Below are 15,827 nucleotides of genomic sequence, written 5' to 3'. Positions count from 1 at the left end.
TTGGGCCAAGAGGATCTTGGAACTGAGTGGTGCCAGAGTGGTCCCTGTCCTGTAGACGTTTGAAGATCACAAGGGCCAGGTGCTTCATGCAGTCCAGAGTCCCTTCCTCTTAACTGAGGTGCGCACTCAGCTTTTCAGAGTTAAACTTTCATGCAGCACCACTGCCTCTGAGCTGTGGTTTGGATCTGCTGGACCCCTCATTTTGCTCTGGCCTTGAAGGAGCCACTTGGCAGGCTGGCAGAGCTGCTGGCAGAGCCACGGGGATGGGTCTAAGGGACAGGTTCATGAACTGAAGTGGTTTCTGAGTAGTGTGTGTGATTCTCACATTAGGAGGGGATTACAGAGCCTGCATCTAGCTGCTGACCAAGCCATGGTGGTACAGGGTCAGTGCTACCAGGCATCTGTGTGTGTCTTGAAAGCAATTTCTCCTTGGCTATGTATTCTGCCCAAGGATGCCATGGGAGCCCAGAAGACCATGAGTGGGCTCTAGGATTTCCTCTGGGAGTCTTTCCTCTGGGGTTGGGAATGGATGATGCCTGATGAGATCACAGGAGCATCCTTTTCTTCTGGAGGGTCTTTTGTGGCCACAGCTGACAGTGATTTACCCAAAGCCTGAAGGGATGGTTAGTATTCCAGAACCTCCACATGAGAGCAGGATCCATGACTGAGGAAACACTTCTGTGGCACAGAGTGAGCCATGCTAGCTGACCTCCTACCTTTACACTGCCAGCAGAAACATGTCCCCAAAGGTGCTAAAAGATGTGTCTGGGAGAGGGTGAAGAAAGAGGGGGTACCACAGACCCCTGGTCCAGGGGCAGAGGGAGATGGAAGACATGCCACTACCAGCTTTTGTGGGGTTACTTCCATGGAAGTCCTGTGGGTACTTGACTAAAACCTATGTTTCTGTGGCTAAATGCATCAGGCTGTGTCTGCAAATCTGTGTCTGGCACTGCGACACACTGTATTTTGAACCACATTCATGTCTCAGTGCCTTGTGTTTGTTCCTTTTATTTTTTTTTTACTGCTTTAATAGGAGATACAAACAAATGCCCTGCATTGTATTTAGATCTCAAACAGTCTCAGCCTGCACATGTGATTTTCTAGGGATTTTTCTGGCAAAATGTCATTAAGATCTATGTTATTTCCCATTTCACTGCTTTTGACTTTACAAATCTAAGCTTTGGAGAAATTTGGGAATAGGGGTGAGCAGCTGGAGTTCAGGCGGGTGCATTCCTCTCCCTGGAGAGCTCTGCTCCTCACCTTCTAGTCTCATACTTCATTGGAGCTTTGTGGCAGCTTATAGAGAAAACAAAACTGTGCCTGCCCTCCCTGCCGGGCTGGAAATCCCATGCTGGTCCTCAAAGAGCAGTTATGACAAATGCATGGCTGTGTTCTGGGTGCTTGGGGAGATGTAAAACCATGTCTGCTTGTCGCAATGCTCACATGGTGATTTGTTGGTTTGATTCCTCAGGTCGCGAGCTGGCAAGTACAACCCTCCCAGGATACCCTCCACATGTCCCTCCTGCCGGACAGGGCAGCTATTCCGCTCCAGCGCTGACAGGAATGGTGCCTGGTGAGTCTTCAGAGTAAGAGGGAAAGAAAACATAAAAGGAAAACAAATAGCATTTCAGGAGAGTAACGCTGCGTGCAGTAAATGTTCTGTGCTGAGGCAGAAGCTACAGTGATGAAGGGTAGGTGTGGAGTAATCATGAGTGGAGTAGGACCAGGCTCCTCAGTACACAAGACTGCATAACCTGCAAAGTGCCAAAGGAAAATGTTGGCACTGAAATGCTGAAGGAGCTCCCAACCTCTCTTCTGTGGAACCTGGAGATTGCTCCATATTGGGCTGTGCCAGGCTCTACTCACCTGACTCAGGCTTTTCTCTAACTTACCTGGTTTCTCCCAACATTGTGCCTCTGTTCTTCCCCAGCAGTGAGGTCATTTGGCCTGGGGGCAGGACATGTCCTGACCTCAGCCTTCCTCTGTGCAACCTGAGTGATGGGGTCACCAAGTTGTTCCCAGGACACTGTACTTCTGTAATTTCCTTCCCATTTTGGAACCTTGCCATCAGAAATGCTGGCATGAGCCAGCAGGTGGCTACTGCTTGCCTGTGTGGCAGCAGAAGCAGAGGTTGTGCTTGTGCCTGGGGTTCTGCAGGTATGTCACATCACTGATGCCAACCTGCAGCGCTGTTGGCTGCAGATCCTCATGCAGTTCAGAGTAGAACAGTGACTTTGGGTGCTGATAGCAAGGAGTGGTGGGGCCACAGCACTCCTGTCTTTTCTGGGGAGTTACCAGTTCTTTGGGAGCAGCTGCTGGGGTGGGTTGGCAAAGCTGTAGGATGTGGGGATTAATGGTGCTCAGCCAGAGGAGGTGCAGTGAGATTCAATGATGTAGTCATCTGAGCCGATTTTCCTAGGTAATAGATTTTATTTTTAACTACATATAGGCTTGTGTGACCCATTATATTGAATAACTGCACTGTTCCTATCACTGGTTCCTTTAATAACAACCTTCTGCTCCAGCTAGTGTGAAGGTCAGCTGCAAATTCTTGTAGGTTCTTGGTCTCATTTAAGTGAGAATTTGCTAACTAGCATCCAAAATGCCTTCTCAATCCTTCTTTGACTCCTGTCCTTTGCAGGACCAGTTTTAGAGCCTTGCTAGGGTAAGCACCACAGTCCCTGAAGGGCTGACAGTAAGGCAGTTGACAGACCCAGTCTACCACCATTGGCACATCCCTTCTTGTTCCAAAATGACCAAATTGTCATGCCTGAGCACAGGCATGTGTTTGTTGTGCCAGCTCTCAGGAATTCATCTCACGAGCTGCCTCTGCCTTGTTCCAGTTTTTTGAGCCTTTGCTAGAAATGTGCTTCCTTGATAAGATTTTTTAATCATTAGCCATGAATTTCTGTTCATAATTAAGCAATTGTGTGAGCTAAGTGGTTAGAGACATGGGAGAAATGTATACATGATAACACATAAGCAGTGTTTTGCTGCATGCTTGTTGCTACTGCCATTGTTCCTGGTGATGTGAAGAAACCCAGCCCTTACCATGCTGGGTGTTTGTCCCATACCTGCTGGGGTCTGTAGCTTGCCTGTGGGGCACAGGAGACTTTCATACTCCTTGCATTTGCAAGATGTGTGGATTCAGCTCCGTGTTCTGTCCTTATCTTTTCTCCAGCACCACCTCCCCCCCACCCCCCACACCACCCTGCCGCCAGTGCTTACCCTAACAGGAGTACTTTTGCCTCTTGACATCCCCAGGTCCTTTCTTATCTCTCCCACAGGCAAGGAGGTACACAGGAACTTGTCTCTGCTGCATCTCCATGACTTGTTCAAACAAACACATGCTCAAAATTTCACAGTTCCTTCCTTTCCTGCAAAACAAGGGACTTGCATATCAGCAGCGAATCTCCATTTTTATGTGGCTTGTCTGCCATGCAGAGAATAAACTATTCAAATGTTTTTCTCTGAAGGAACCAAACAAGCAAACACATAGTTTGATTTCAGTCTGGAGCTTTAGGGACTGACAGCTGGCATTACACAAATGTGTTTCCTCTGCAGGTAGCTGGCCCTGCAAGCCTCTCCTGCCTTCTGGTGGGCTGTCACCCTGTAGAATTGACTGGAGCAGAGCTGTCTGAGCTGTGCTGAGGATCCAGCACCCACAGTGCTCTAATGCTGCAGGGTGCAAGTGAAATGCCACAGTGGGAACAGATGGATAGATAGGTGGGATAACAACTGGCTGAGTGGTCAAGCTCAGAGGTAATGCCTAATGCCACACTCCAGGTGGATGCTGGTACCACACATAGACTGCAGGGCATGGCTAGATGTTTCTCTAGGTTCACAATCTCATCCATAACTAGAAGAGAGCCCAGTTTATCAGGTGTTCAGAGTATGCCAACCTGCATGATTCCATCAGTTGGTCCCAGAGCAGGGCAGTGATGTGGAGGCATGTAGATAGGCTTTGGAGGAGCATGAAATTCAGCAAGGGCAAACCAAAACATTCTGCACCAGGAAAAGGATCACTTTGCAACAGAATGGGCTGGAGACTGTTTGGTTCCTGGAGGGGCTCCAGGGATGAGGCAGACTGAGAGCTGAACATCAGTCTGCCATCTGCACTAGTCGTGAGAGTGGTCAGAATTATCCTGGGCAGGAGTTGGAGGGAAGGAGTCGTCCCTCCTCACTTGGAACTTATGGACTCACAATGGCACTGGTTTGGGTCCTCTCAACACAAAGAAATAATTGGCAGAAGTCAAAACAAGCAAGATGCAACTGGGTATGACAAAAGTCTCCAAACTCTTCTCCCAAAAGATAGGCCCAGTGGTGGAACAGGTTGCTGAGAGCTTGTGCAGTCTCCATGCTTGAGGATTTTCAAGACCCTGTTGGGTGAAGCCCTGGGTATTCTGCTCTGGCCTTATTGTTGATCCTGCACTGAGAAGGATCTTGAGACCACCTGATGACCTTTCCATCCTGAAATGGCTGGTCATTCCATGACTCAATGTTTTCAAATCAGACACTGCTGGAAATGTGCTGCAGAAATTCATATGCCTCTGCATGATACTGTGAGTAGGGACAGAGTCAGGAAACTGTTAACAGAGGGGGATCAGGCCCCTCTCTGTAAAGGACTGGTGCCAGCAGTCCACACAGAAGATACACTTCTGCTCTAGACCCCAGTTACTATTAAATGACTGAGCTGTGAATTCCACTTTGAGGCTGGAGGGAGCCCTATAGACATCTTTTCTGTCATAGGGAAGATCCTAGTGTCTACATAGGGACAGGGAAAAATCACTTTCCACATTTTTCTTCCATCCTGTGGCCCTGGTCTCACCCTGCAGCAGTCCAATGGCATCTTCTTCCAGCCCCTGGCTTGGCATCCTGTTTGCCTGTCCTCCATGTCCCATGCCTGACCCTTGTTTTCCTCTGGGAGAGTATTAATGACAGGAGGGAGGAGGGTAGACCCAAGATTGGTGACTATTGGTAAATATTCCTGGATGTGCCAGGAGCAGGCATCAACCTTGTCTCTGTCATATGGTATACCATGGGAAGCCACAGGATCCTAGGAACAGCAACCAGCCTCACCTGGGGAAGGGGACATAGCAGTGCCTGAAGCAGCTTGCACAGAATGAACACTTCTTTTTAACCCTCATTTTCTGGTCGATTGAAGCATGGAAGTTTATATTCCTTGTATATGTTAATTTTGTCTAATGCAGCTCTCTGTATATTTTTATTATCTGTTTAAAGCTTTAATCCACTGTTGGTTCCTACTAGTTTCATGGCCTCAGCATCATCTTGGGGCACAGGATCCCGTAGGTTACTGAGATGCTGTATGCAGAAATTATCCCAAATAATTTGGTACTGTTGTTACTATTTGTTCACACTGACAGTGCCCCTAAGTTGCTGTTGCTTTGGAAACATGGAACAGTGTTTCCCCAGCAGCCTTTTCTTCCTGGGGGAAAATCTCTGGGGAAGAGCAGGCAGGAGCAAATTGCATCTTCTCCACCCTGTCATGTACTCACAATGTGAAGCCTTGTGCCACCTGGCTGTGCTTGCTCCATCACAGAGATATGATCCTGGGGCTGCTTGCTTCTTTGGATGGAGATGGTGCTGTCTCCTGCTTGCAGTTTCTGCCTCCTCTTCTCCTTTTACTGCCTCACACTTCGCTTTGGGAGCTCATCAGAAGCAAGTTGGGTGCACACTGGGAAATGCAGGGGTTTTAGTCTGTGACCAATGTGGGAGCCTCAGAGCCCTTTCCTGAGGTGGAGTGTTTGAATGGAAGTGCAGCTTCTGAAGCAGCTGTTGGCTGGTCACAGAGACCATACAATCACCATAAATCCCTCACCTCTAGAGGGCTGGGCCTTCTCTCCAGTGCTATCCCTCCTTCTTCATGGGCTCTGCTGCCCTGCTGACTGGAGCTGGCATGGTGATAGGGACCAGTGCTGCTTGCCTGGGGTCTTTTCTTGATCCTTTGTACCTTCACAAAGCACCAGCCTGTTTCCAGAAGCAGCTCAGGTCTCTCTTCACAGATCACCACTTATTTCTATGGGTCTGATCCCAAGGTGTATTTGAAGGTCAGTGTTCTCCCATGTTTGGGGCAGATGGTAGCCATCAGCAAGGGGAGAGAGGGGAAACATGAGGAGAGGTGTAAGAGCTACAGTATGTGTGCCTGCTCCAAGAAACCCATCCCAGAAGTTGTGTCCTATTTGAGTCCTGAAAGAGCTGGGGCAGAGGGGTTTGCAGCAATTTCATTGCTGAGACAGGGATTTGGAAAAACCACAAGTGTGTCCACCAGCGTATGTGTGCCCTTGCCATCATGCTTATGATGCTGCAGCTGAGCTGGACACAGGTCATATGTAAGTAGCCATGAAAACTTGCTTAAATCCACTTCTTCTGTTAGAAGTGCTGGGACAGCAGTCCTTGTTTCCCTTCAGTTTCTGTCCCCTTCCCTGATTCTTTTTGCCATCTCCAGGGTTGAAGCCCCTGCTCTGCCAGCCCTTTTCCCCTCCCCAGGGCTGCTGTTCACCCCATCCCCTCCTCTCCTGGCAGGCTCTGCATGCTGGGTGACAGGAAAGGGTAGACTCTCCAGAATAGTGATGCTGAGAATATAGTCATTAACGGGACTCTTGAAACCCAGATGTCCTTTCTGAACACCGGTAATTTGTTTTTAATGAAAAACCATGCAGTGACCCTGAACAAATGAATTTCCTTTATAAGAAGTCTATGTGCAATTACCCGACTAAAAGGACCTGAAAACACTGACATTCAAAACTGGGCTTTGAAAAGAAAGGTATAAAAAATAGCATGGCTGTCATTAGCTATTTTTTATCTAGGAGAAGATGCTTGTTTTAACATGTGAAGGGGAAGGAGATGATGTTGCAAACAAAGCATGTGATTTTCAAATGCATTTTTTCATTGTAGCTGGCAGATATGGAAGCTGAGGAGCAGTAAGGTTGTGTGACTTCTTCCTGTTGGGGCTGTTCCTCACTCTGGGTCTGCAAGGTATAGCACCCTCCCTCAGACCACTGGTACCCAGCCTACAGCAAGGGGTGCAGGGGGCCAGAATGCCAGCCTCATGTCATGGAGGGGTTAGGAGGCAGATATTTGGATGAGTGTGACTATCAGGATCCAGTCTGTAGAGATTGGTGGAATTGAGATGCACTGGCACACTGAAGACTTTTTTAATAGTTAGGGGGTTTTTTTTAGTTATTGTTTTTTTGTTCTGGCTCTATGTTTGCCAAGGTTTTGTAACAGCATGTTATAATCTCATGACTCTATTTAGGACATAAAAGAGAAGAAGCTGAGAGGTAAAATGCCTAAAACTAGGAGCAGAGACACCAAACTGCAGTGTGTGGGATGTGAGAGGGCATCAGTAAACCAGGTCTTTCTCTGTCGTACAGCATAATGCTGGAACTGCTTGGTTACTTGAACACTGGCATTGTTCTGGCCAGTGAGAGTGAAAGAAGATTCTGGCCCTTTATGCTAGATGGACCTAAAGCAAATGGGGAATAAACCTTAACAATTCTTCATTAAAGCAGAAAGTTTGCAAGTTATCTCCTCAGAGCTTGGAAGTGACTCCCAAGTATTCCATCTGTTCCACTGCCTCATGCTGCTGTTGTGGCTGGGATGGGTATGTGTGTTCGGGTTAGAGGCACCTGTGCCTTTTTGACAGCTCCTTCAGATCAAACCCAAACCCAAATGTCCCCTGGTGTACTCCAAGCACAGCTTCAGCCCCTGCAGATGCACACAAAAATATCCAAGGCTTCAATACCACATTCAGAAGACCTGCTGCCAAAGGGCAGAAGTACTGACATGGCCTTCTCTGGTAAAGCAAAATTTTTTCATTTTTCCCCAAGTCTGGGGCTGTTTCACAGAAGTGTCTCCCCACCCTTTTGTAGTCTTAGAAGACAAATCCCAGACAAGTTTCATCAGCTATGATGGAGTATGTGAGATGCCATCACAAATGTCTGGAGGCAAATTGCAAACCAACTGACAAATGATTCCCTTAATTAATATTGAAGCAGTTAGTTAAATGGTATGTGTTTATCCTCTGCTTGTGTACATTTTGAATGTGGATCTGCCAGAATCTTGGGAGTCTACAGAAACATTTTGGTTCTCATCTGTCAGGAATGCTTGCATGGAATATAGATAAAATATATATTGTTTTCAATATGATCTTGTCAGATATAATTTCATTAAATTGACTTAGAAATTATGCTGAAGAGGGCAGGAACATGAAATGCTGGAAAGCCTACAGCCTTTGGATGTACTTATCCACCTTCCCCTCATAGTGCAGTCCTCACCTGGGGTCAGTTTGGCCCTCTGCTTTTTACTCCAGCTGAGGATATGGTCCCTAGGGTCCCACATGTGGCAAAGGCAGACCACTGCTTTGCTGGCCCTCTCTGCTCTGTCCATAATTTCTGCCTCCTCCTGTTGAGGTAAGACATTGTGCATCTCTAAACTTAAGTAAGCAAGGTGAAGTGTATATAAACAAAGAGGTCTGTATTTAGGAGTGAGGAGGAGGAGGAGGAGAGAAAACATATTGTATTGCTCCACTCTTTGGAAATTTCTATGCATTTGTAATAACAAAATTACCATAATTTGCTCGTTAACGCAGCTAGATCAGTCAAGCATTGTTCCAAACATGCAGAGGCTGCCTCTTGCTCTAGGTCTGCCAGTGAGTTAAGCATGGTAGAAATTAGCATGCAAATAGCCCTAATTCGGCCGAGCTGTCAGATCTGCATTCAGCTGCTTGTTCCCTTTGAAATCCCTGACAGGAGGGGCTCAGGCAGGCCCATCTTCCAGTAGATCCAGCCAGAAGAGTACTGAGGGGGCAGCTCCTGAGTGACAGTTTGGCTACCTTCAGTCAAATCCATCTATCTCGTCAGCCAGCAGTGGTGACATCAGGGGCTGCCGGCTGGGGTGCATCTTCCAGCCAAACCTCCATGCCAAAACTGTCCCCTCCTCACCCCAGGGTGGTGCCAGGATTTGGGGCTCCAGCTGAGTGATGCTGCCCTTGGGATAGGGGAGTGCTCTGTTCAGATACCAGTGTTCAAGTTCAGCTTCTCTTTGGATCAAAGAGTGTTGGTTGAGGTTGGGGTTTTTTAGTACTGAGGGATGGAAACCAGGGTTTGTGGTAATTTCTTCTGGAGCCTTAGCCAAGACTGCCGGGTTGTCTGTGACTATGTCTGTGTCTATGAAGCTCTTGGAGCATCACTGCAGATGATGGCTCTCTGGGCAGTGATGGCATGCTGCTGCACCATATCTGCCCATGGACCCTGAAGATGGGAGGGGAGAGAGAGAGCCATGTAGATGGTGGCACAGGGCTCTGTTCTGCATTCCCAGAAGGGAACCATGGGACCATTCCCTCTGTAAGGCACCCATAGGGAAACCCTGCTGGCAGCTGGGAATGGTTCTGTGTTAATGATTATTCAGTGTTATGGTCTGATGTACTGTCCATGTTTAAGCAAGATTGGTGGTTATAAAAGCAATAATGAGATTTTCCTAAGTCCTTTTTTTTTGCTAGTTTGTTTCTTTTCTTTAACGGGAGGTTATGTTACTAAACATTTTTCTGCCCTCTGCAGTACAGTAATTTTGAGACCCCTTGTGCCGGCAGCTACAATACACTGCCCCAAAATATCTGGAGCCAGAAATTTAAAGATGATGTGTTAAAAGTTTAGTAATATGTTGTGTAGGACCTGGCACATGGATCTGATTTAATTTAAGAGTTTGCCATATGCTGGATCAGTTCGCCCCTAACCAAGCCACTCCTAGGGTCTCCTCTGGGCACTAAGGATGCTCCCTCTGTATGTAGAGGGTGCAGGGGCACTGCAGTCCTCTTTTGGAAAGGCAGGAGCAGCTTTACAGAGGGTTTGCTAATAGGTCATTGTTCAATGGCTGCCCAGGTGATGCACCCCCAATGTGCTAGCTGTGACAGCTTGGTGTCCAGCCATATGAGGCATGCCAAGGGTGAGGCACACTGCTGCATGCTCTGAATTTCATAGGTCCACTCCTGTTTGCTCTTGTTCCTTCATTATAGGCAGCCATCCTTTGCTGAAAACACCGTAAAATAACTGTCATTAGAAAACCATGAGACCTACATTAGTTCTGATTTTGGAAAGTTGCAGTTTGGATTGGTGTAGCAGAGCTATGAGAGTGGTAAAACATTGCACAGGCTGCCCAGAGAAGCTGTGGCTGCCCCATCCATGGAAGTGTCCAGGGCAGGTTGGAAGGGCTTTGAGCACCCTGGGATAGTGGAATGGTATAGTGTCAGGTGTTGGGACTACAAGAACTTTAAGGTTCTGTCCAACCCAAACCATTCTGTTATTCTGTGATTCTATGATTGAAGTGTCCAGTGTCCTGAGTCTCACACAGGCATTGCCTATGAGCAAGGAAGTAACAGCTAGAGCTGACCTGGACTTGCTGGGCTGAATTCAACCACCTTGCACATAGTGTGGTTTCTCAGAGAAAAATATCCATGTGAGAGCATACAATGCAGATTATAATTTCTGAGCATTCCGTTTTTCATGCTTGTGTTTCCTTTGTGTTACGTCAGCACACAGAGTTTAAAAAAAAATTGGGGATTACAAAAGTGTCATGGTTGACAGCAAGTTGTCAGAGCTTTGAGCCCTGAGAAGGGCCCAGCATCTGCAGGGCTGCCAACTGTGGCTCAGGCATCAGATGACCTTGTATGTGGGGTGTGTGGAGCAGCCAGACCAACCATCAAATCAATCAGGCAGTTTCCAGACTAATTGTGTTTGACAATGAGCAAATGCCGAGATCCCCAAAGTAAGCAGAGTGGAAAGTACTTCATGGCCCGCTGTGTCCATGGGCAGGAGTGTGTGACATGGATTCTCTTTTCCTGCCATACCATACAGCATGGCAGCTGATAACAGTGATGGGAGAGGAAAGTCTATGTTCCCATCGCATCTGAGCTTGACAGCCCAGCTATCTAGTTCTTCCATGTGGTGAGGGTTGGGATGATGTGTTTTCTCTCCTCCTAAGAATTAGATCTGGCTAGCCCACCTCTTGCTGAGATTCTTGTCTCAGAGGGCGCTTCTCATATGCCATCCCCAGCCTGAGTTTCTCTATACACTGAGTGATGTGCCTAGCTCAGGGTGACAGGGGTTCAATATGTGCCTATCTTCAAGGTGTCAGAAAGTTGTCTTGCAATGAGACGGAAGTTTCCTGCTTACAGCATTTTTGTGGCCAAGGGAATGCTGCAGACTAGATCCTGAATCCACACATCCCCAGCTCCCTGAGCAGTGCTCTCTGCCATGGGAGGATGACCCCTGTAGTGGTTTTGGGGGACTGTGCAGCCATTCTCCTTCAGGCTGTTGTTTATGAATTCAGTCTTTTTGCTACTTGCCCAACTTATTTTCTGAGGTGGTGGGCTTGACTACTTTGTGATTGTTGCTGAAGAGGGTTTGCTTGCAGTTAGGACTGTTTGAACGTAGAACATCTGCCCTGTGGTGAACTCCAGTTCTCAGAACCGATGCCTATGGCATAAACTGAAATTAAATACTTTGATAATAAAATATTCCCAGGATTTTCTGGATTCCTTGAGACTTTATCAAAACAGGTGAATATGCTTAGACAGTACAATAAATAGCAGTGCTGTGCAATTCAATGTAATGTGATCAGTGCAGAAGAAATAAAATGGGGTAACAGAAAGAAGGTAAAATTAAGTGATAACTTTTAATCAGAATGGCATACTGTAGTGAAAATGAAGGAAGGTGCTCCAAGAACTGCAGCAATCAGAGAGAGCAGTAGTCTGTTCCCAGTCCCATATATAGCGGCACTGGTACTGAGGCTGTACTCATTGGCCAAGTGTGGCTTGCTGATCTTGATATCACTGTTGGCAGTGCAGCTTCTTGCTGCTGGGTCCTCCTGGGATCCCAGGAGTCTGCATGGCAGTGGCCAGTGGATAGGGGAGATGACTCTACTGGGGCAGCTGAGAGGGAAGGGACAAACCCCTCATTGCAATTAATTGCAATGCCATCTTATATTTAGAAGAGTTGGGCAATTGTCCTCTGGTATAGAGTAATAGAGCTCTCCTAAAGCATTTCCAATATGGTTGCTCTGTGGTACCACCCACCTTTGTTGTATTAAAGTTAAATACCTTTGTGTACAAAAGTTTAAAGTGCACAGCTAAAACCTATGTGCTTGCAGTAATTGCAGATGTAAATCTTTTTGTCATCCTGCAAAGACTACGTGAGGTATTTCATAAATATGTCAGAAGCAGCATTAAAATTTTATGGCAGGCAGCACGGGTCGAGAATACTACAGTGACTTCTCAGCAAGGTACGTCCACCTTAACCCACAACTCATTAGTCATTGATGAGATTTCTGTGCCTTGTAGCTTCTTGGAAATGCAGTAGTGTTACAGAAATCTGCATGTTACTGTTTTCCTACAATATGATAGCCTACTTAGAATTGCTAAAATACTACATCTTTGACCAATGTTAGCTAATGTAAAGATAAAATAGGGGAGAAAGACTGGCCAAACTCTGTGATTATGGAATTGCATACAAACTTCATTAGAAGTTAATTGGCAGTCTTGATGGGATGGGGAACTTTGAAGACATGCTCTCTGAATATGACTGAGTGCCTTCCAAGCACAACTGTGATAAATGTAAACATCTCCTTGGGTGATGTGCAGGAACAATTAGCCAAAGTAGGGGCTAATTTCAGTTTGAAATCATGAGTGTGAACATTTAGGAGATGACTGCACCTCAGGTGCTCTCTGAAGGGTTAATCATTCAATCAATCAAGAGTTAATCAAGATGGGACAGACATAGGTTGGATGTGCTTTTGTTGAGTATGAGTGCGTGAGGGGTCGTAGATGATTTTAAGTGATCTGTTGACTCACTTACAGCAGATTTGCCGGTGGATTTACAAGCCTGCATGTGTAAGGAGCATGCACATATCTGTGAGTCCATACGGGCAGGTCTTTGTTAGTGTGTGTGTGTCTGTCCTTATATGTGGGGTGTAATTCTGTATGTGCACCCTTGCTGCTGCAGTCCCTGACATCTCAGGACTGACCTAGTCCTCTTGCCCATGGCTCTGTATGCAATATGCCACCTGCTATGGGAGCAGACCCTGGGTTTTGCCCCCAGCATTTGTCCAGATGGCATCCAGCTGGATTGTGTGATAGTGTCTGTAGGTAAGTGAACATGAAGTGCATGATAAGTGAATGTGATAGTTTTGTACATTTATTTATATAAATGTAGGTATTGTAGTTTCTTGGGGGAAAAGAAAAGTGGGTTTTTCCTCCTGCTTTTAGGAGAGATAAAAGTTCTAACAAACAAAAGTATTCCTCTTTTTGTTCAGATTTGTTGAAGGAGGGTATTGCAGGTGCTCAGTGGCCAAAGCAGAGTCTGGCTTATAACACTGGCCTCAGTAATCAACAAAATATGTGGCAACAATTTTTGGCAATTCTTCCTACAGGCAGAATGCTGTCTAATTATTAATACAGATTAGTGGCACTGCCTAGGATCCTGTGAATGCCAATATCTCAGGGTTAGCCTGATGGTTGCAGCACATCACATCTCCAGACACTCTGTCTTGGCTAAAGGTGGATGAAATGTTCCATGTAGTTTTGTCATGTTGTGTTGAAAGAACATGGGTAAAAGGCTTACTGCTCTAAGGACTCACTGTTTGTCAGGGCTTTTTTTTTTTTTTTTTCACTTAAGATGAACAAGTGAAGGTTTTGCTCTGTGTAAGGAAAGTTTTCCTTGAAAACCATTTGTGGGGGCTGTTCTTTTGCTGAAATCTATTATTTTCAATTCCATCATCAGAACAAAACAGGCTGGGGTGGGATATTAATTGTAGAGAAAGCATTTCCACTTTTTCATTAATAATGCTTTTTTCACTTCTTTTCTGTGAAAATAAATAGATTGCTGGATATAATGCCATATAAGTGTAGGTTCAATGAAGAGAGCAGCTTCCCATTTTGATACAGAGGACCTCAGGTGTGTTGAATGAAAAGCAGCTTACTTTCTTTGAAACTACTCACTGAGGAGGTTTTTCAAAATGACATTTTTCAGCGTACTTGGAAAAAATTATTTTTATTAAAGGTTCTTCCCACCACAGCCCATGCTAGCCTAAGGACCATGTGAGCACACGGGGCTGCCATCATGTGTCACTGTGCTTAGAGTGAAGATATGTCTCTTTGTGGTGGCATACACATTGCTTGTAGGAATGGGCACAAGAGTGGTATTGGTATCTGAAAGGGGGGTGTTGGCCCCCCAGGCTGCAAGATCCTTCCAGGGGGATCTGGCTGCAGTATCCATTGTCAGATGTTGGATGTTTCATTCATCCTGGCATAGTTCATGGTTACACAGTCTTGAGAAAATTCTCCAAGCTGGCCCATCAAAAATTTGTCTGTGAATCCCACTGGCTTGTCCTGGGCATTAGCTGGTTATGACCCTGGTATCTTCATTGAGACAAATTGGGTGGATCAGGGAAGGCTTTTGCTAGATGCAGTGTATTTTCCTGCTCAGCTTCTTCCCAGGGGTGATGCTGTTTCTGAAATACCTGCTTTGTTCCAGTTGGGCTGCAGTTTGGTAACTTTCCCCATTTTTTAGCACTTCTGTAGCAGGTAGACTGCTTGGTCTAGAGCATGCAGGTTAGCAGCCAAGTGTGTGTAGTCTGCAGAGGTGAAAGCAGAATGATCCATTTGCCTTCTCCTGTGGAACTTCTGCACAAAAAGCAGGTGAGGGACCAGGGGAATACCTGGCAGATGACCTGGTGGTTAGCCTGTGGCATGCCCTGGATTGCTACTCCCCCCAGGTTAAATGCAGCTGATATTTTTAGCTTAGAGCAATGTATATCTCTCATCCTGCTGTTTGCTAATGAATGTTGAAATTAGAAGAAAGTCCAAGATTCAATCAAAGCAAAAACCAACAATAAAAATGACTGTGGACTTTTCTTCAGACGTGCAGTTCTTTCTTCTTTTCAAAGGTACAGTTTACCATTGAGATTTTTGGCTAAATTTTCTTTTTTTTTTAGCCTCACTGAATTAATTTGAAAATCTAGTATTTCTCTGAATTTAAAAGGAAAATATTTGTTTGGAAAATAAGTGATTAAAAAAAAAACAAACCCAAATCCATGACTCCTACTAGAATAATTTTGTCTGAATTGTCACAAATTGTCAAAAATATGTTAGTGATGTGAAACAGCATTTTTGTCATATGATGTGGAGTGTCAGCTGAAAGGTTTTTCCCAGCTCTCCTGTTCATGGGGAGAACTTCTATTAGAATGAGTCCTGTGAGCTTCAGAGGCAGCCGCTCCCCAGACAGGACTGCAAACTTTATTCTCTCTCACCCTGAGCTACTGCAATGGCTTGGGGCGGAGAGAAAAGTTCATTTTACTAAGGGAAAACCATGCTATTGTTCTCTGCTGAGAGCTCAGACCCTTTTCCTGCCCTTCAGGATCCCCAGAGTTGTTTGTCCCTCTTACTTTATGCGAGATGCTTCTTGAGCTGCTGGATCATGAAACTGTCTCTGGAGTGGTGTTGGCACTGAGTGACAAGTTTCTGCTTTGATTTATATCCTTCAGCTCAGGCAATAGCTGGCCTTGTGGCAGGCAGAACTTTGATGAAACAGATTTCCAGACTGTGTGTGGATAGCTGCTGCCTCACAGAGTCAGCCAGTGATGTGTGGGTGTGAACACATGGCTCAGTGCAGTGCTTATGCCTGCTCCCCACGCACTCAAGCATGTCTTTGCTTACCAGGGTAATGATTGTTATTGGAATTCGCTGAAGAAATTTATGATCCATGTGATTACTTCCTCAAAATAAAACCATAGAAAACAAATAAAAGTATTGAGAA

The 15,827-nt window shown here is 45.9% G+C and overlaps 1 protein-coding gene across 7 annotated transcripts in view; it reads left to right on the top strand.

The window, feature by feature from the left end:
• PAX5 (paired box 5) overlaps positions 1 to 15,827 on the top strand; it is a 124,969-nt gene that overhangs the window by 95,513 nt on the left and 13,629 nt on the right. For 4 of the 7 annotated variants that reach the window (XM_062512689.1, XM_062512685.1, XM_062512684.1 and 1 more), the window contains one exon: positions 1,472 to 1,573. The exons of the other annotated variants lie outside the window; for them this stretch is intronic. In XM_062512689.1, the coding sequence (XP_062368673.1) occupies positions 1,472 to 1,573 (102 nt within the window). The remainder of the gene's footprint in view (positions 1 to 1,471; positions 1,574 to 15,827) is intronic. 7 annotated transcript variants of the gene reach the window in all.

Source organism: Cinclus cinclus, chromosome Z (genome assembly GCF_963662255.1).
Source record: "Cinclus cinclus chromosome Z, bCinCin1.1, whole genome shotgun sequence".
NCBI classification, from domain to species: Eukaryota; Metazoa; Chordata; class Aves; order Passeriformes; family Cinclidae; genus Cinclus; species Cinclus cinclus.
The sequence above is the reverse complement of the archived record's forward strand: the minus strand, read 5'-3'. Positions and strand labels throughout refer to the sequence as shown.